This window comes from Vigna umbellata, chromosome 1 (assembly GCF_029865625.1).
Source record: "Vigna umbellata cultivar VRB3 chromosome 1, Vumbellata_1.0, whole genome shotgun sequence".
NCBI lineage: Eukaryota > Viridiplantae > Streptophyta > Magnoliopsida > Fabales > Fabaceae > Vigna > Vigna umbellata.
This window is the reverse complement of record NC_142165.1, coordinates 48,857,017-48,878,235: the sequence shown is the minus strand read 5'-3', so window position 1 is coordinate 48,878,235 and position 21,219 is coordinate 48,857,017. Positions and strand designations below refer to the sequence as shown.

The 21,219-nt window shown below is 34.0% G+C and overlaps 1 protein-coding gene and 1 pseudogene across 3 annotated transcripts; both read right to left on the bottom strand.

The window, feature by feature from the left end:
• Positions 1-780: 780 nt before the first annotated feature.
• LOC124845332 (disease resistance protein At4g27190-like) lies at positions 781-15,082 on the bottom strand. 3 transcript variants are annotated; one of them, XM_047322408.2, is made up of 5 exons: positions 14,564-15,078; positions 11,281-14,353; positions 9,402-9,572; positions 2,471-2,577; positions 781-1,363 (listed from the first exon to the last, which is right to left on the bottom strand). In XM_047322408.2, the coding sequence occupies exons 1-5, from the start codon at positions 14,998-15,000 to the stop codon at positions 1,042-1,044; spliced, it is 4,110 nt and encodes a 1,369-aa protein (XP_047178364.2). In that variant the 5' UTR covers positions 15,001-15,078; the 3' UTR covers positions 781-1,041. The 3 variants fall into 3 exon arrangements, with proteins under 3 accessions (XP_047178364.2, XP_087959671.1, XP_087959672.1); XM_088103545.1 differs by lacking the exons at positions 781-1,363; positions 2,471-2,577 and adding an exon at positions 8,034-8,750 and having other exon boundaries at positions 14,564-15,082; XM_088103546.1 differs by lacking the exons at positions 781-1,363; positions 2,471-2,577 and adding an exon at positions 8,034-8,746 and having other exon boundaries at positions 14,564-15,082.
• Positions 3,938-8,579, bottom strand: LOC148205579 (uncharacterized; annotated as a pseudogene).
• Positions 15,083-21,219: the final 6,137 nt, after the last annotated feature.

The following is a 21,219-nucleotide window of genomic DNA, read 5'->3' as shown; positions in this document are numbered from 1 at the left end:
TGACATTAATGTAATAGGAAGTAACCACTGGTGCTTAGAAATATTCATCCATCAACTGAATGTTGTTTCTCTCTGAAAGACTTAGGACAATTCACTACAAAAGGGGAACCAATGACCAATGCTACTTTGTACATGTGCATTGCAATATTTGACCAACACAAGGCTAGACATTACCTTTGCTGTCAACAAAGTCAATCAATATATAAGCACCCCTACCGTGGATACTGGCAAGGAATAAAAAGAATTTAAGATATCTTCAAGGCAAAATGAACTTATGTCTGTACATAAAACCCTCAAATATTCATGAGGTATTCTAATACAGATTGGGAAACTAGTATTGATGACAAAAAATCAATGGTAGGATAATATGTTTATTAGAGAAACTCTTGTTTCTTAGTCTCCGAAAAACAAAAGGTAATGTCACAATCAAGCACAGAAGAGTCTTGGCTGACCTTATAGTCGAAATAACTTGGATTAAATATTTATTGACAAAACTAAAACTACTCATGCTTAGAAAACCAATTTTGTGTAATAACCTAAGTACCAAGTTAATTATTTGTAATATAGTCACGCACGTACGGTATAAACACATTGAAATAAATGTGCACTACATGACGAAGTCCTACAAAATGAAGTAACTGGCCTATATTCTTATTATTGATCAAATTGCAGACAATTTGAATAAACCTCTCACTCATACAAGATTCAACTTTTTAGCATGTTACTGTTAATTTAAGGGGGAGTGAGACAAAATCAAATATTTTGTTCAATATCTTATCATTTATAATTCTTGATTTTAACTATTCATAATATCAATTTTTATTTACAATGTGATATTAGAGTAATTATTGTAATCATTCATCTTTAAGATGATATTTGTGTTTATTAGTACAACTATAAGTTACTATTTATTATACCTTACTTTTTTACAGTTTTTTACATCATTTTTATATTTAAACACATATATTATCGATCATCTTCTAAAGGTGGACCTGAGACTTTTGAGTTCTTCAGCTAGTTCTTCTAGTTCAGCGAGTTTTTCTAGTTCAGTTGATACTCTTCGTTCATTCGTTCATCTGAGACTCTTCGTTCAGCTGAGACTCCTCGTTCAGCTGATACTTCTCTATTTTCTGGTATTTCCTTCAAAACAATGATAGCATTTTTGTTGCTAGATGATGGAGAATCTGGTTTTCCCCGAAAATCTTGTAATACTTTTATGTCTCCACTTTCAGCGATCAAATCCTGTTTACGGGGGCAACTATGAGTTCCTATGTAATTTACCTCAATCGTTCTTTGGTCGCCATCTAACCTTTGAACTTGTCTTGTTGCTTTGCACCCACGTTCATTGCAGCGGTAATATGATCTGCAGTGCAAACCAGTAGTTGTCAATTTTTCGGTAAAACTATATCTTCTTTATATGTTCTTAATATAAACATTAGACGGGCAAAGTTAGTATAGCAAATAAATGTATTAATAGAAGCCGTTTTGTTTTATACATTGGGACAGTTGTAGTAAATAATATATTCAAGCTCCCAAAACTAATTTATGAAATGAAATTTCATCTATTTATATATGATAATTCAATTATATTTCTTGTTAACGTTCAACGATATTCATTATTCATGTTCTGCACCAAGTGGCCTGAAGTTTTGGGATGATTCATCCTTGAAACAGTACGCGCCATTGAGATTAATATATTTTTAATTATTGTATCTGCATGTCATTCTACCTTTCAGGTTTCATAGGAGTCGTTCCAGATGAAAATTTATATAACAAATTTCAAATATGGTCCTGTAGACAAATTTAGGAACTGCAAGCCATTTTAAAAACATTGAGGAATAAGTCAGTTTAACTTAGTGTACCTTTTGGTAAGTTACAAATTTTATAACTTACTTTGATCTAAAATAAATTGATAGATGGGTTGACTCAGATATTTTATTCTCTTAATTTATTTTATATATTTAATTGATTTAACTTATATATTTATATCATTGCAATAATGTTTACCCTAACAATTATGATAAAGATAACAGTTGAAAAATTAAGTGAATCTATATAATTAGATAAGCAAATTAATTAAATATTTAAATAATTCAAATATTATTAAACAACATTCTAATTTTTAAAATATCAAATTTTGTAAACTATCATAATTAAAAGTAGTAAATTATCACAATAAACAAATAATAAAGGGTTATTGGTGGTCGTAACTCAACCAACTCAAATCTGTTTTACATGTGAGTTAAGTAAGCCAGTTTAAGTTTGATCTACATTTAAAACAATTAAATCTTTTTTAACTCACCTTAATTCATTTTAGTACCAAATTATTCATGTAGGTCAATAAGCTAGAAATGGTTGAACCTTTTTTATCACAGCCAAATCAAATGGAGATTATATAAGCTTATCCTACGAAAAATATTAATTAAACATAACAAGAGAAAGGCAAATGAATACAGAGCTTTTAACTAACCTCGGATACTTAGATCCAAGAATGTCCTTCTGCCCATATTTTCTCCAGGTAAATCCATCATCTAAACTCTGATCATTATGTATCAATATTTTCACAGCTTCACGATCCTATTAATTGTCATTCCAAAAAATAAAAACCAGAATACTCATCAGACTATTCAATATGTCATGAAATTTTATAATATATTTTCAAAGAAGAATAAAACAATGTATTGGTTTCCAAGTTTGTTATGCTCCTTTGTTCCACACAGTAGCAAACCCCCATGAATCCAGTAACCATAGGCTTTAATGCTTATTGCACGTGCAAGGAGGGAAATTTGGATTGACATAATTTAAACTGAAATGTGCATAAGGTCCACACCTTTATGAGTGTGAGACATGCTTCTTTTGTCACTAAAAGTTTCTTAGTATATAAACTCTTTAAAAGAATGTAGTCTAAGTAATATGGGACAAAAAAGGGTCTTTTGCAATACTCACAACAACATTTATTAAATTAAAGTCTTAAATGTTTACTTCGTCCCCATGTTAAAGAGGTGAATTTCTCTTTAGTATCCGGTTTTAAAAATGAAAACATTAGATTCCTATGTTATGAAAAGTATATGAATAAGGTCCACAAAGAAAGAACAAGTTCAACAAATCATCAAATAAAAACTGAATAAGAGAGAGAAAAAACTGGACAGCAAAAGATTTATATTTTCTGAAAAATATTTTAATTTCATTTACTAGCTTTTAAACTTTATTATTATTGTAAATTATATATATTATTCTTTTTTGTTATTAAGACTAGTTTCAAAATTGAATTAATTGGCCAATTGGAAACTTTCGACGAAGATTGGTTGAAAAGAATATTGTATTAAAGTTGAAAGACTTAAGTCCTACATAGTACTTAGTACTATAATATTGAAAATACTGATTTATTTCTAACTAAAGATATTGGAATAAGAATAGACAAAGGAGTTAATATTTCACTAAAAATGTTAATCATTTAAAAGATTACAATTTCCTTCATATACATGCATTATCTATAAATTATTATTCATGATACTTGTAATTTATGTTATTGATACAGTTGAAAGTGGATCTTTAAAATTAAAATCACTACACATAAACTGTGTTACAAAAATAATTTGAATGATTTATTCATGTAATTATTAAAAGTAAACTTTTATAAAACTTAATAACAAAATTTTGATTAACAATTATGTAATCGATAAAATATAAAATAATATTTTCTAAATAGTAAAGATATATAAACTTATATTTGACAAATTATATTAAATTAAAGGCTTAAATATTATTTTAATCTCTATTTTCATTGAATTTATTCCATTTGATTTTTTTTTCATAATTAAAAAGGTTCAAATTTTAGTTATTTTTTGTTAATTTAGTTTTTTTTAATGTATTGAAATAATTAATAATTTGTGAACAGAGTATCTCATGTTCATTGTTGACTCATTAGTAAAAAAGATTAAATTAATAAAAAAATAACGAAAATTGAAATTTTATAAAAAAAAATGACCACATTTGAATAAATCTAATCAAAATAAAGACTAAATTAGTATTTAAGTCTAAATTAAACTTATTAAATAAACTCAATCAAAATAAAATCTAAATTAGTATTTAAGACTCAATTAAACTTTAAACATTGAACGTGGCTATGGACATAAAATTTATGCATGTTTCTAAGAAAGGAAATAAAAAGGAAGAAGCAATCCTCATAAATGTGTTATTTATTAAACTTAAACAACAATCTATGTAAATCACATATATCTCTCTTTTATAGTTGGTTTAATGTCTCAATAGGTTTCTAATTTTCGTCCAGAATCTCAAATAGGACATCTCTTTTTTGATGTCTCAATTCGGTCCTTATTTTTGTAAAATTGAATCAAATAGGACCTTTCCATCAAATTGATCAGACGGCGTTAAGTATTGTGTCACCTGACATGCTGACAGTGTTGTTTCAACACATGTGTCATTAAAAACGTGGATGAATTCTATTATTTTAAATTTTGAATTAAAAAATTAAGCTAAAAGAGTGAAAATTCAATTACAGAAAGGACAAAGTTGTCAAATTTGAAAATTGAATTACAGAAAGCCCCATTCTCTCTGCAATTTGGAGAATTTTGACTTTCTTCTTTTACCTGCTGAGGGGAAGACATAGTCTTCGCCTTCTTCTTTTCTGAAACTGCCTTGGCAAAGGCCTAGTTTCCATCTCCATGAATCATCTCGCCTTTTTCTTCTTCTCCAGAATCATCTCACTGCGCTTCATTCCATCTCCATGCGCTTAGTTTCCATCTCCCTCGCCATCTCCATCTTCGTATGTTCCATCCTCACAAATCCATCTCCTAAAACCTTAATAGCAGCCACCACCTCCCTAACCGAGTCTCTCTCTCTTTTTCCCAAAATTAGAATTAGGGCTAGGGTTTTTATTCAAATTAGGGCTGAATTTTTGATTCCCAACCTTCCCAAAGATCTTGGAGCCAGACCCGGGTTGAGCAGGGGGCATTCCGGTGGGAATTTGAATCCTAAACCCACCGGCACCGAAACCCGGAAACCCATTCCTATACAACCTGTTCAAGCTTCGAGTGTAGCCGTTCTGGTTGATCTCTTGGTACAAATCTTGATCATCGTCGTTGTCGTTGTCATCGTTGTCACTATCGGAATCGTGTTCGGGTTTGATAGGAGAGGGACCTTTCTCCATGGAGTCCATGAGCTTAAAGTGAACCCAGGAGGAGTTGAATCGGGCTTTCTGTAATTAAATTTCCACTTTTTTCCCCAATTTCATTTCCATATCTCAATTGCAGAGAATGGGGCTTTTTGTAATTGAATTTCCAACTTTGCCCTTTCTGTAAGTGAATTTCCACTCTTTTAACTTAATTTTTTAATTCAAAATTTAAAATAATAGAATTCACTCACGTTTTTAATGACACGTGTGTTAAAACAACAATGTCAGCATGCTAGGTGACACAATACTTAACGCCGTCTGATCAATTTGATGGAAATGTCCTATTTGATTCAATTTTACAAAAATAAGGACCCAATTGAAACGCAAAAAAAAAAAGGGTCTTATTTGAGATTCTGAACGAAAATAGGGACCTATTGAGACATTAAACCTTTATCGTTTAATGAGTTTTGGATTCCTTGTAATTAAAGACTAGCCAATTCTACTTTATATTTATTTCGAGATTAAAAGCGAAACTTCTAGGAAGTGTAGTTGATGAATCATGAACCTTGATTAGCAAGGGTGGTTATTATAAATTATTAATGAAAAAATTATAAATATTGACTAGCAGAATAGGTAATCTCTGATGGACCATATATTTAGGCTCTTGTGTTATTTACATTTATCTTCTCTCTTTGTAATCTAGTCTTATCTTTAGTCGATATTTACATTTATCTTCTCTCTTTGTAATCTAGTCTTATCTTTAGTTGATATGAGATCTCTAACACACCCTTTCACGTTAAAACATATACATCTCAAATGTAGGACTATACATTAATGAGTGGACAATAATGACCCGACAATAGGTGGCATGATAGATCCAACAAATAATAAATTTCCCGATAGTGGGTGACACTATCAAAAATTGGTAGGATATAATACATGACTTTGATACCATGTTAAAAAGTAGGCGTCTAACTCAACCTCACAAAAGTCGTTTGTAAGGTAAGGTTTACACCCACTTATATACTAGACTTAATATTTTTTTTGGTCCTTATATACTAGACTTAATATTTATTTTGGTCCTTATTTTCGTCAGTTTTGTTCAGGGTCGTCCTCGACTTTTTTTAGCATTTAAAGTGGTCCCAATTTTTATAATTTTTGTTCAATTTTGTCCTTTTCCCTGACAACATCTAAATCGTTAACGACACAGTGTCCACATGAGCCATCTGTGAATGACGTGACCCATTTTTTCTAACGTGGATGCCTATTATCTCTATCCACCTCATCATCTTCAATCCCTCACCACCCACAACCCTATCCACCATCAGATCACCATGGTTTCCTTCCACTGTCACCGACAATTTGCTATCCCTACACCTTCCATCTTCGTTAACCACCACATAATAACACAGAGTCACCACAAGCCACTATTATTCATCATCATGCCACCAAAGACCAAATCGCCATAGCCATCGCGAGTCTGTTCTTCATCAAACACCGTGAACCACAACACCACCTAGAATCACGCCACCACCCACCAACAACGAACCACATCGGGGTAGTGTCCCAAGCCACCATTGTTTGACCACCACAACAACCACTTACATCTCCTTCCTCGTCACCGTGAGTACCACCGCGAGCAACCTGCAGCAAAAATCACAATGTCACTCTGTCAACCACCGTGAACCACTATACCCACAGCAATCAACCTTCATTTATACCGTCAACAACCATCACAGAACCAGCATCTTGTTTGAACCTACAAATTAGAAAGCCCCAAATCGGAAAAGAAAGGAAGACCCCAAAATCGAGAGCACCCAAAATTGCGAATCACATCCTAAATTTGTAATCCCAAATCGCAATGTTAATTTGCACCACCATAAATCTCCCTTTCCAAACCGCGACGTAACCTAGTTGTCATCATGCACAACATTGTCTGTCATCTTCTCCATTGCGAGCAACCTATGAATCGAAAGAAGACCAAACCAAAAAATCCCAAATCCCACGGTCTCTCATGCCTCCATCTTCAAACAACAGACACCGCCACATTAAAATCCTAATTTTGGGTGAAAGATGAAACTATCACGTGATAGTAGTCTCTCATTGGGAAATTGCCATGTATGTCAAAAGACTTACACCTCATTCAGTAATGACTAATGTGTGCCCTTAACGATTTAGACGCCATCAAAGAAAATGACTAAATTGAATAAAAATTGAGACCACTTTTTGAATGTCCAAAAAAGTTGATGACCACTTTGAACAAAACTAAAGACTAAAATAGATATTAAGCTTATATATTATAACTTGGTTTTATTTCTAATCAACGTGGAATCTCCAATAAAAAGATTTTTCCAACACCCTTGCAAATGTCATCAATAGCAATAATGGTGTTGAATTTCTTAATCATGAGCAACAAGATCAGCTTCTTGTTGCCTGGCTCTTAGCTTCAATGACTACCCGGATGCTAACCAAGATAGGTCTTGACAATGTGGCACAATCAAAGAATTAGAAGAGGAAGGTTCAACATGTTTATGAGAGGAAGAAGTGGAAATCCATTGCATGGGAACCACAGGCACACACACATTGATTTTGTTGCTAATAGAATTGCCTATGTGGCTTTTGGAAGGAATGTAGGGATCTTTGACGTTTTGGAGAGAATAGAGAGGATAAGAGGTAGTTTTATGTAATCTTTATGGGTGGTTGGTATTTTGGGAGGAAAAAACAAAAACTCTAGACTGGGAGTTGGGAAGAGGATCATCATTACCCTCTTTGTTTTGATTCAGAAATAATACAGGGAAATTTTCATTTCCATTCAGTTCTATATTTGTTGTTACTTATCACATTGCCAATCAGATTTGGACAAAGCTTGTGTATATTATGCCATTCACACACGTGCAAAGATCCAGAAACTCAAACTTCAATGAGAAAACCCCAAGGATCGGTCTATCACTACATATTATCTTGATATCAAGAAAATTGTAGATACTCTTGCTGCCATTGGAGCACCGATCATCACTGATGACCACATTGAAGTTATTTTGGAGGGCTTATCTAATGAATATGTTGGGTTTATCACTTCTTTTATGTCTCGGATTGATCCGTACAGCATTGAAGATATCAAAGCCCTCTTACTCGTCCAAGAAGACCGATTTGAGAAACACAGCTTTGCTGACCAACAACTAATTCAAGCCAATATTACAAAGTTTCGCAGCACCTTTCTTCTCAATCAAGACAAAACAACAAGAAAAACAATTACCAATATAACAGTGATCGTGGCACAGCTCGCACGAATTATCGGACAAATTTTTCCAACAAGAAATCCACTGGATTCAAATCCAATGTCAAAAGATCCTCGAACTCCTCTAATTCTGGTCAATTCCACACTTCCAAAATCCAGTGTCAGATTTGTGGCAAGAATGCTGGCGTAGGTATGACATTGATTCATCCTCCAATATCACTACTAACTCCTCTCTATTTTTTCCTTCAGCTCAAGGTGATGGCGAGCCTTCTATACTGAGCACTCCTTCCACTCTCTGTGATCCACTGTGGTGTCCCGATAGTAGTGCTTCGCATAACATTACCCATGTGACAACACCGTTTTCAGCAAAATGACTGCCTACAGTAGCACTGATGTTGTGAAAATAGGTAATGGCACAGATATGCATATCCGACACAACTTATTTTCGTCACTCACACATGCCTAAAACTGATCTCTTGAATAATCTTTTACATGTCCCTACTATCACCAAGAATCTAAGTATTATTTCTTAACCACTGTCTTGTTAAAACTCAGCACACCAAGGAGATAATCCTCCAAGGAAAATTAAAGATGGGTTATATGTTTTTCCATCTTTTCAATCAACTTGTCAGCCTTGTGCTCATGATACTAATCTTCAAACTATAATATCATTGTTTCAATTATGGCATTCCCAGCTTGGTCATGCCTCTGCCAAAACTATTATTTTGTGTAATATTTCTTACAAATATGTTTTATGATACACGTGTGCTATTACTAAGTCTCAGCAATTACCCTTTATTACTATTGTCTACACTAAACCCCTTGGACTTGTTTTTGTTGACATATGGGGACCCTCCCCTGTTGCTGCTTCTAATGGTACTAAATATTACATTGCCTTTCTTGATGATTTCTCCAAATATAATTTTACAGGTTTATCAAACATGCTTTTATAATGCGAGAAAACCAACTCATGCATACAAGAACGAAAACAAAAAACAATCAATCACGAATAAGAAAGGCATCTCAAACCTGGTTTGGTTTCCTTCTTAACAACGGTGGTACTACTATTGGCTCAATAACGGCTTTCCGCTTTTGGGCTTCACCTTCTTTACTGTCCGATAACGGAAATGGGGTTGAAGGCAACAAACGAGGCGTTTCTAAATGTAACTTCGTCATCAACTCGGTAGAGCTTGAAACTCCCTGAAACGAAGATATTTAAGTAATTAAATACAAAAGATGAATTTCAGAGGGTATGATCACAGAAGCAAAATTAATTATTGTAGAGTTATACAAAAGGTTATAGTTTGATGGGTAGAAAGATAAATATGAACAGACTTGTTTATTTAAAACTCTAAACTTAATTAAGTTGAAGCAAGAAAAGAATTTGACACAATTCAGCAAGCACCAAGAAGAATTGCTGTGAAGTTAATTTTGTTTCTTCATAAAAAAAAAGAGATTAACTTGGTTCCACTTTTGTTTATTTTGTTTAATGTGCGAAAAATTTTGATTCCTATAGTTCGAGTAATTTTGAATAGCTCCATCTTATCCGTACATTTGAAAATTGAGTAATTTTGGTCCTCATAGCTGTAATGGCTTGATTTTAATACGCACATTAAAAGATAGTCTTGCTATTAATATACCAATTTTAACAAATGTGGTGATGTGAGAAATTGGTATAAGCATATATATATATATATATATATATATAAGTCGCTACTTAGGCTGCTATTGTGGACACAAATGACCATTATTGATGACTGCTCCATATTTTGCTCTCAAACTATTTATGTAAAATTGATCTACTGTCATATATATGTTCCGTTAGGTAGAGAGAGAAAAGACGGAGTAAGAAATTATTTGAATGAAAAACAAAAGGGTTAAAATAAACATTTCAATCTCTTCGAGCTTTGGTGTGAAAAGTTTGTAGAGGGAGAGAGAGTAACTCCACTTTCCAAGCAAGTAACCTTCTATTTCTTATCTTTGCTTACTTCTCCCCTATAAGTTGCTTCTTAGGAAAATGCACAAATTCATTTACTACTCAATTCACACGCCATTAGGACTCTCAAAGGTAACCAAACTCACAATTTAGTTCGGTACAAGTTGGGAAATGAAAATATTGATCTTGCGGCTTCCCAGATAAAGTATTTCGAATGCCCAGGGTCTTTTACATTAAAGAATGACCTTTAAGTTTGCTTGATACTAAAACATTTATTAACCATATTTTTAAAAATATAAAAAAAACGACTATTTTTTTTATCATATTCACTTTTTTAATAGGCAAAACACCGTCCTTACAATTACATAGCTACATAATGTAAAAATTAATTTAATCCCATAATCCTGACGATTTTCCAACTATATTAAACAATATTTTTAATCTAATAAATTGATATATCATTAATCTTTTAAGTATTTTTAGGAAGATGAGAAAGATGTCCCCATTTATGAATTTGTTCATACATTTACATAATAGAAAAAAATCAAGGAATATATTGAAAACCATCCATCACAATACCTTTTTGTTTGAGGATCATTGTATAAGGTTTTAATTTTATTTTTTTGAATTTCACTGTGGTACATCACTCCTAAAGATCATTTTTCAATTTTTACTCTAATATAATATAAAGGTATTATAAAACTTGCACTCCAAGAAATGTTTTATTTGATTCTTGATTTATATATATATATATATATATATATATATATTTCCAAAATAGGAAAGGTATTATTTTCCTATGACTTAACTCTTGGATCTTATTCAAGACCCTGGTGTTAATTTTATGTAAGATCCAAACATTAATCTTATAATTATATGTATGAGCTTCAATAAAGATGTTCTGAGTCAGGGAAGATTCCAACACATCTACAACACAATGAAATTTGAAAAAAGAGGATAAGTAAAAATTACCTGATACATTCCGCCGAGATATTTATTTAGTTGTGCAGCTGGTGGGTTCATCATGTCAGCCTCCACATTAATTGGTTTAAAAAATTGCTCAAAGAATTTGGGTCGACCAGCATAACCCCACTCTGATACACTCCATTCCAATGCTTCCCACCACATGCTTTCTCCTTTGATGAACTTCAAATATTCCCATGGTAACTCCGATCTGGAAAGACTTTGGAGTTTTGGGCAACAATAAAAAATCATTTCTTCTAAAACATGTTCAACACGCAGGCCATTAAAAATATTCACCAAGTTGGGAAGATAAAGAAGCGACATCACTCTCAACGGCAGGAAAAACGCTGGTTTACGTTTTGGTGAGTCATCACTTATTAGGGTGGTTACTTTTGGACAGTCTTCAACATGAATCTCTTCCAAAAAGGGAAGGCTGATAAAAGTACGTAAGGTGAAGATAGTAGTTAACATGGGGCAAGTGTGCAATGCCATATACTTTAAGTAGGAAAAGGGACCACACCCTTGGCAAATGCTTCTTAAATTCTTCATATAAAATACACTCAACAACTCCAACATTAGAGAAAAAGGTTCATCAGGTGAATAATCACCATCGACAATTGTTTCCATTTCATTACATTCCGCCAATATGCAAACTTTCAACCTGCGTACGTTGTTCAAATTGAAATCCGAGAGACTCTTGATGGTCATATGTCGGTCAAGGTACAAAGCCTTGAAGCGACCAAGATTCATCTTTACTCCATTGGGAACATTTACACCATTAACAAACTTCATGCTATGGTCAAAATGTTTGAATTTTGTCTCTAGTTCAGGTGTTACACGGGATATTAGACGCCGCATGTGATGACCAACAACCAATCGGAAATTGAGAGATTTTTTGGCCGGTATGAGTTCCAAGAGATCAGCCTTTGGAACATATATGCTCACCGTCTTCAACTTCTCTAGTCCCAAAATTTCCATCAAGACACCATTAACGTTCTCGCTCCATTGCTCATCTTCAGGGTCGACGTCAAGGCTTAGATAATTCAACTGAGTAAGATTTGATATCACTCCTGGAGGAATTATCGTTGTGTTAAAAATCTGCTTGCCCTTTTTACCACGACTAAGTACATGATGGTATGCATCAAAGCATAGGACTAGGCGTTGCAGGTTGATCAATTCTCTAATGTCTTTTGGCAAATGCGTTATCAAAGTCCCGTGAAGATCAAGCTCTTCAAGATTCTTCAGCTGAAAAATTTGCGGGGATATTTCCATGAAGAGATCACAACCTTTAAGATATAGTTTCTTAAGTTGCATCAATTTGGCGAGAGAAGGGGGCAAATCCCTTATACTAGTGTAGGATAAGTCCAAGTGTTGAAGTAGAGGCATGTGGTCGAAAAATGAATCAGGGATATCCAATAAATCAGCATTGCCCTGCAACAACAACACTTTGAGTTTGGGGCAGTCTGGTGATTGTGGCAGTTCACATATTTTATTGTTAACCAATTCTATCTGAATAAGACTATGCCATTGTCCAATATCCGTCAATCCTAATGCACCATGCCATATGATGGAAGGTTTTGAGATTTGTAATGATTTAATTATATCATAGGTTTCTATTGGCAAACAGACATCTCTACTTTCAAATTTCAACAAGAGAAAACAGTCTAGAAGCTCCTCGAGGTAATATTGTAACTGTCTCTTGTATTCACCAAGCTCTTGTGTGTATCGTAATGTATTAGCCCAATAAGAAACCAAGATATCATCTCTCACCCCATTCTTAATGTTGTGAACAGGTAAACTGAGTTGGAGGCAAAGCTTTAGTTCATCATCGATGTCTTCCCAAATAATATTTACAAATGCATTGACCATGACTCTACTGATGCCAATTCGGTCACAATCTTGATAATCATAGAAAGGATTCGGGTTGCTTAATTTGTCAAGTACAAGCTCCCAGTATTTATCATCTTTCACATACCTAAGATGTTTTGCCACAAGGACAATGGCAAGAAGATGGCCATGGCTTTTCTTGACTATTTCCACCGCTATTTTCTGAATGGTCATTGATGAATCCACTGTGCTACAGCTAATACAACTTCGCACATACGTATAGAAGAGTTTCCAAGGCAACATATGATCCTGGGTCCAAATATTCAAATCCATTGTGCATGCAATTCCAAAGTCATCATCCTTCATCGCTTGTGTTGAAGACTCAGTTGCTATCAACACCACTATGCCACTTGGAAATTGCACTTTTTGGAGGTCCAGCTTCCTGTTGCTATCTGCATCCACTACAATCACCAACAGCCTATTGCTGCTCTTCTTTTTGTCAGTGTCTAGTGTAGTTAACATGTCGTCACCTTCTGTCATAGAAATACTCACCATGATCTTATTGATTTCTTCTTGAACGTGAACCTCCGCATCAGTCTCACATGTTAAGGCATTGATCCATACGGCCATCAGAAAATCTTGGTCATTTCCAAACATGTTGTGTTTAGCTTCCAAGGCTGTATGTATTTTGTTTACTACAGATTCTTTTTCAGACGAGTTTCTGGTCAACAATCTGATATAGCGCGCACAGTAATCTCCAGAAAACAAAGTTTGAATTAGTTGGTCAACTGCGAGATCAACACTTAGGGGGAGAAGGCCTTCTGGTATTACATCATTATGGCGGTTGAAGAGGGATCTCTCGCCACTTTCTATTTCAGCCATTATTTCCACTGGCATGAATCCTTTCATGCATCCCAGTGCCTTCTCGGTTAATAGACTCCATGGTTTACAAATCCCAGGAAAACCATCAGTGGAAAATAACTGAGCTTTCCATTCAGGAAATGCACTAATCCAGGATCTTAATACACCGTCCTCTTCTAACTTCACTGGATAAGTCAACACGAGGCTGATAAAATCCCTTAACCTAATCAAACCTCGCAGCTCCTTGTATGAAACTTCATCTCCATCTTTATATTGAACAATATCTTCAAATTTTCCATATCTATTCAATATTGTTTCATTTTGAGGAGTTGAAAATTCACGATTCAAAATATCGACTGCATAGTTAATAAAACCACGAACTTCAACTCCTTTCCTGAAAATATTAAAAAAAATGAAGAATGTCAAATTGACACCCAAGAGAAGCAAACCAGAAAGTACTTGTACAGTAGAATATAATAAATAGTAGTTTTCAATTTTTAAGTAGTAACTGCATACAAGAATTATAAATATGATTGACTAAGAAATGATGAAACATATGCAAAATAAATTAAGATCTTTGAGGACACAAGAACGGAATACTTACGCATTTTTCATATGCCAACCCGGGAAACAGGCCACTCGTGTGAGAGCTTCTCTCCATCTCTGCACTTCTTCCATCCTCTGCTTGTGTTCCCTGAATCTTTCTTCGTGTTTGGAAAAAACTTGCACATAACATCCATTCTGAAACAGCACGTTAGATTGATGGACACCAAAAAAAATAGGCAGAACGATCCTCGGAGAAGATTCAACAACATTGATGATCGCCACTAATTCACGCAAACAGCAAATTGAGGAAGCGTAGTTCTTGGAAAAGACCACGATCAAAAGGCGAGAGCGTTGAATCGCTTGAAACAGGTCAAAAGTTGTGGATTCACCTTTAACGAAGACTTGGATGCCTCTACTTCTGAGAGGATCAAGAACAAAAGCTGTGATGTCGCGTGTGTCTTCATCGTTGAAACTCACAAACACTGCGGAAGCCATTGGGATTGAAAAAGTAGATTTCGGTATTTGTGGACAGAAAGCAAGATGAGAGACCAAAGAGATGTTGTAAGGCGGAGGTTTACTACACAAACACCAACACTAATATGAGTCCAACCATATGACCATATGACTATGTTGAGTCCGACCATATGACCATATGACTAAGTCTTACCCAAAACTTTAAGTTACTGGGTTAAGAATCTTATGTATTTATTTTATTTTCTTATTTTTATTCAATCTGCAATTTAAACTCACATTTACATTTCCTACTATATATATATATATATATATATATACTGATAAAAAAACGAACAAAACTTGATTTTTGAAGCCTAGTCTTCTAAGATATAAGAGAGAGGAACGTTTTTTAATCTTTTAAAAATATTAAAATTAATAAGAACTCTAAAAATAATAAATTACTAAACCGAGAATAATAAAATGAGAAAAGAAAATGGAAAAACAAGAGAGAAGAACATGGCATGTATTGATAGAGGGAGGTGGAGGAGGGTTGCCATGGTGCCAAGTTTTCATGACTTACCAAAGAGACACATAACCTTCAAAACCAAATTTCGTGACCTTTGCGACTATAGCTGAGAAGGTTTATTCCTGTAGAATAGGACTCCTTGCAACAAGTTCACTCAACAAATTTGTTGCAATAACCCGTCAATAAATTTGAAAGAGAAGCTATATACTATTTGTGACATCCCAAAATATCATATACACATATAATATAATAGGATTCAACTATTATAATATGTAAAAGCAGTTGAGAGATAAAGATAATAGTATTTAAATATGTATACAGTCATCCAAAAGATAGAGGGAATTAAAACGAAATCAAACTTGAGTACAAATTTTCAAAGTTCTCCAAAATATAAGGCTATTGAAATTTTAAAGAGACCTAAAAAGTTTTCCAAAAGTGTCGAACTATATAAAATAAAAGCTAAGAGTTTTTCAAAATAACAAGCTAATCAACTAAGTGCTACTAGTAGAAGGCCTAAGTACTAGGGACTGGGTTTTCTTCAACCTCCAAAGTTTGCTCCAATGGTACATCATCACCTACTGCTCACATCCAAAGGATTGGATGATCATCGCAAGGGAGAAAACAAACACATGCAACACATACAATGCAAGGGTGAGCTAGGTCTCAAACAACATACAAATCATTTCAATTCAATCTAGCATTTCCAAGAACGTCCATACACACATAAACATGTAAGTCATCATAAACATAAATATTTATTTCACAAAACTCATTAAAGCAAGCATCCTATCATGTTAAGACTCCTAGACACGTCCGGACATAGAATGTATGTAGAGCTGGGGCGGGTTGTGCACTTGTGATGGCCCCTACTGCTTTGCAAAGCCCTTGCCGAGGGGTTCCACCCGACCATACACAAGGCTAGTCCGTTACCGCAGAATAGACCTTCAGTGATAGCGCCTACCCTAGGACCTCCCACTACTCCCACCACACGCGTGAATCCTCTCTAAGTGAGAATGAAAGACCGTTGGAGTGTTAGGGATAACCCCCCATATGGAAGCCTCTCACATTCATTCAATACATTAACTGATCCCACTGAGAGATCTTAATTTCATATTCAATCCGACCACTTTAAATCACATGATATTCCTCTTGGATCAATAATGTACCTCATAAACCACTTTGATTCATCAAACATAAAATTTCATAGTCATTCAAGTGCATTCTTACTATATTGTCTCATACCAAACCCATACACCATCATACAACATCAATCATGTCATAAAACAACTCATACATTACATACTTTCACAAAACCATCACTTATTAACACAAATTTCTTTAGGACTTGTAATTATCAATACTTAAGTAATTCAAACAGCTTAGAGACCCTCACAAATGACTTCGGAAAGGTCAAAAACCCCCAGAACGAACTAAAGAACGTCCAAAACGGACGTTCAGAACTCCCAAAACATCAAAAACACCGAAAACACTCAATCTGCCACACATAATTCGCTCAGCGCACCCCCCTTGTGCGCTATGCGAATTTTGTCTGCATAATTGAGCAACTCTAACTCCCTTTACAATTCTAATCATTTTGGTGAACTTATACCACTCATAAATCAACTTTCATGCTAAATTAAACTTACCTAAACAATTCTAATCCTTTCTAACATTATTATAAAGTGTTTATGCATTGATTTAGGTTCTACAACTTCAATTTTATCAACCTAGAGGTCTAAATTCAATTCTACAACTTGGAGTTGGTTTTTAACTATTTAAACATGCCTACTAAGTCACACATGACCTACCTAAGTTACCTAAACTGACTAGGATCACTAAGAATGCCTAACTCTAAATTTGACCACCACACTTCCTTTCTAACTCTAAAACACCAATTTTTCCCAACTTAGAGACCCAAAACCCGATCTTACCTCTTTTCACTAATTTTGACCAATTTAGTGACTCAAACAAGTCACAATATAGTGGATAAAACTGTCCCAACAGTCCAATAACGCTGCAGACCTCATTTGCTCAAAATCACTATCTCACTTCCTCTAAAATGGCCTAAAATTGACCCTAAAGACACTTGATTTCCTTTCTAACAACACTACCACAAAATTTTCATGCCAAAACAGTTTCAACATACACAATTTCATCATTCTAAGTCATTCCAAACAGTTTATATCCATCAATCACCAAATTCACATAACACACACTTCCATACATGTATTTCAAGTTTAACTAGAACCAAGTTCATGCTTCCACAACATACCACTACAAATTTTATCATGCATTCACTCCACACAGTAAAATCAAGAGTAGAACTAGCTCCCCTTACCTTGGTGGTTATAAGTACAACACTTTAGAAGAAGCTCCAAAACAGTAACCCTCGCACAGAAACAAGTTCAACAGGACCACAAACCACCAAATTGGGTATAGTACAACTCTTAGAGCTAGAATGAACAAGGAACTAAAGGGAAAAGCTACCAGCTGCATGCAACCAGTAAAGTGGCATGCCCTAGATTCAAAGACAGTGGAGGAGAAGGGGGAAAACGACTTACCAATAGGAATGAAGAAAACGTTCGGTTCAAAACGGAGCTCCCAACTCTGGGAACGCAGGGACGCCACCTAAATGACAATGCAATGGCTGGTGCAGTGTGGAGATTAGAAAGAAGGTAGAAGAAGAAGAAGCTTTCTCGAGAGAGAAACACTTTTAAGAAAATGAGTTCAGCTTCTTTTTTTAAAAGTTTAGCAAAAACTATAAAACTGTTTTCTTTTTAATAAAAAGCCCCTCTCCTTTTTCTTAATAATGTTTTCACCCATCCTCTTTTAATATATACATATATATTTTTAGGTTCTTAGACTATTTATAAGAGTTTTTATAACAATCTTCACGTATTATAAAAGATAAAATACAACAAAAAAATGAAAGAAAAACTTGGGTTTCGTATGAAATCCAATGCATCACAATTATATGATTCTAGAATAAGAAACTTGTTTCCAGGAAGACACATGTTCTTAGCTGCTGTAGTAAAAATAATGACTAATACTCAAACCGCAATTTCCTGAGACGTGTAGATCACTGTCCTTAAGGACTTATCCGCGGTGTATTGCGCAAGCCCCCAGGATACAACAGGAACTTCTCAGAATTTCTAAGGATCTCAGAACTAGCAAGGAACAAGGAACTCTAAAGAGAGTATAAGAATAAACCCAGAATAATTTTAGAAGAGGAAAAGAAGAAAAGAAAAGGAGAGAAGACTGACTTGGGATGTTTTTGGAATGGGAGAAAAACTTTCTATTTATAGAGTTAGGAAAGAATAAAATCAATAAAAGCCATTAAATATTTTGCCGTTGGAGCACTTAATAAAATGAATATGAACATTGCTGTTAGCAATTAAAGTTTTGACCGTTATAATCCTACGTTTTCTTTTGTAATAATCTAACATTATTACAATAGCTGCGACATTCTTAGCCACGACAGAAATTCTGTCTTGGAAAGACATTTGAATTTCAGAAACAATGTTTTAATTATTTAGATTTTGATTGTTGATGTCAGCAAAATATTGTTGTAAATACCAACAAAACACGAAGAAAACTTAATTCCTGATGCGTATAGATGAATTCCATGGGAGTCTCCAACAAGTTCGACTAACAAATTTGCAAGAGAAATTATATATTTTATAATATATTTATAACAAAGTTTTTATAAAAAGAGAAAAAGTAAAAGAACTTCAAAGTCAGTCCAGTCCCGAAGGAGCTGCGTGCCTGGATTGCTGGAGTCCGTTGATTGTGCTTAGGGGGAATGGTGTAGTTGTGACTTTCTTATTGTAGAATCAAGAATCCAACGGTGAGAAGGGTTCTACTACACTTAATTTAATCTACTTCAGCGGATAGAAAACAAAAATAGAAAATGAAAAATTCATTCATTCACAGATAAACAAGCACTTTATTTGTATTTACCTTTTTCGAATAAAAAACATTTGTGATTTATGATGAAAGTTACACATAATTTATTATATCTTAAATATACTCAATTATATTTTTATTTTGCATAAGATCTAATATTAATATATATATATATATATATATATAACATTTATAACTTATTTATTAATTATTAATATTTAGTTAATGTGTGCTTTTACTTTTCGTAAAAATATTTAATTAATTTATTATTCATTAACTCAAATCTAATCTTACATGACACAAAGTGTAATCAACTAAACATTGTATGCTATTCAGATTTAACTTTTAGAAAAATAAATTAATATTTATTAATTCTTGTATAGATTTCTCCCTGCTAAAACTTATACTTTTGTTTTTCAATTTTACTTTTTAAATAACTTTTTTAAATCAAAATAATTATCTTACTAATTTTATCATTTAAATGATAATTTCTTTCCCTTTTACCTGTTTTTTAGTTTTGATTATCTTTTAAATTTAACTATTTTTTAATTAAAAAATTACTTACAAAATAAATAAAAGTTATTTACAATAAAATTATAAAAATTATTTATATTTAATCTTATACGGTCAGAACCATTTAAAACGCACCCAAAATCCCTCTGAACGGACGCCAGGTGTCAAGCGAAGAGGATCCAGAAATCAGATAGTGAAAGACAGGTGTTGGCAGATGAGCGGACGCTCGTTTTGACGTGGGAAGGAAAACTTGATTTTCAGAAATTCACGTCACACTCTCTGCATGCACCCTTCTTCCCCAGATTCTGAAAAATCTCATTTCCTCCTCTTTCTCTCTAAAAACTCTTCCTTCTATCTACGAAATCTCACCCTTTCTCTTCTCCAATCTCCGTTCAGACACCGTAGAAGCACTTCCGGCGTCAAGAGCTTCCAGATAAACCGTTCGGTTTGTGAAGCTGGGCTGGTAAGTCCTTCTCTTCACTCTGTCGTTCGTTTTCTTAGACATGCAAACCTAGTTCTGGTTTCATGTGTTGATCACCATTCTCAAAATGAGTAGTTCTGATAGTGTTGGGTTGTCACTTGGTGTAGTTGGAAAATTGTCGAGCGTTGAGGGTAGAAGAACTGGTAGTGGTGAACTATATTCTGCCTCTGTGAACGTCCGATCACGCTTAGAGGTAAGGGAAGCTTATTAATTTAATTTGTATGTTACTTGTATTGCATGAACGTTCGTTGAATTGACTGAATTAATATGAAATATGATGGTTGCTATGTTTGGATTGTATGAAGTATAGAAATTGACTATGATATGAATGTATGAAATTATGAAGATATATGTTGAGAAATAAGTTGAATATAAATAATTCTAGTATGAAATTTCCCCTATGAAAGTGTACGTTCGTCACTGAACGGTCCTTGACCGTTCGGTTTTTCTAGTGAACTTGGTTGGAATTGGATTCTTTCATTTGGAAAGAATCCTAATTGAGGACGAGCGTCTTCGTTTCGAAATACTGTGCATGAGCGTTCGGCCAAGCATAGTTGTTTCTTGGTATTCGGTTATAAACTTAAGTGTATATATATATATATATATATATATATATATATATATATATATATATGTGTGTGTGTGTGTGTGTGTGTGTGTGTGTATTTGTATATTTTCGTTTATTCTTAAACACTACTCCAAATGGTATCAAGCCTTCTAATATAAGTTTAGTAGTGCTCGGTCTTACACCAAGCGCTCGTACTGAGTAGTGTCGGTCCTACACCAAGCGCTCGTACTGAGTAGTGCTCAGTCTTACACCAGGCGCTCATTCTCT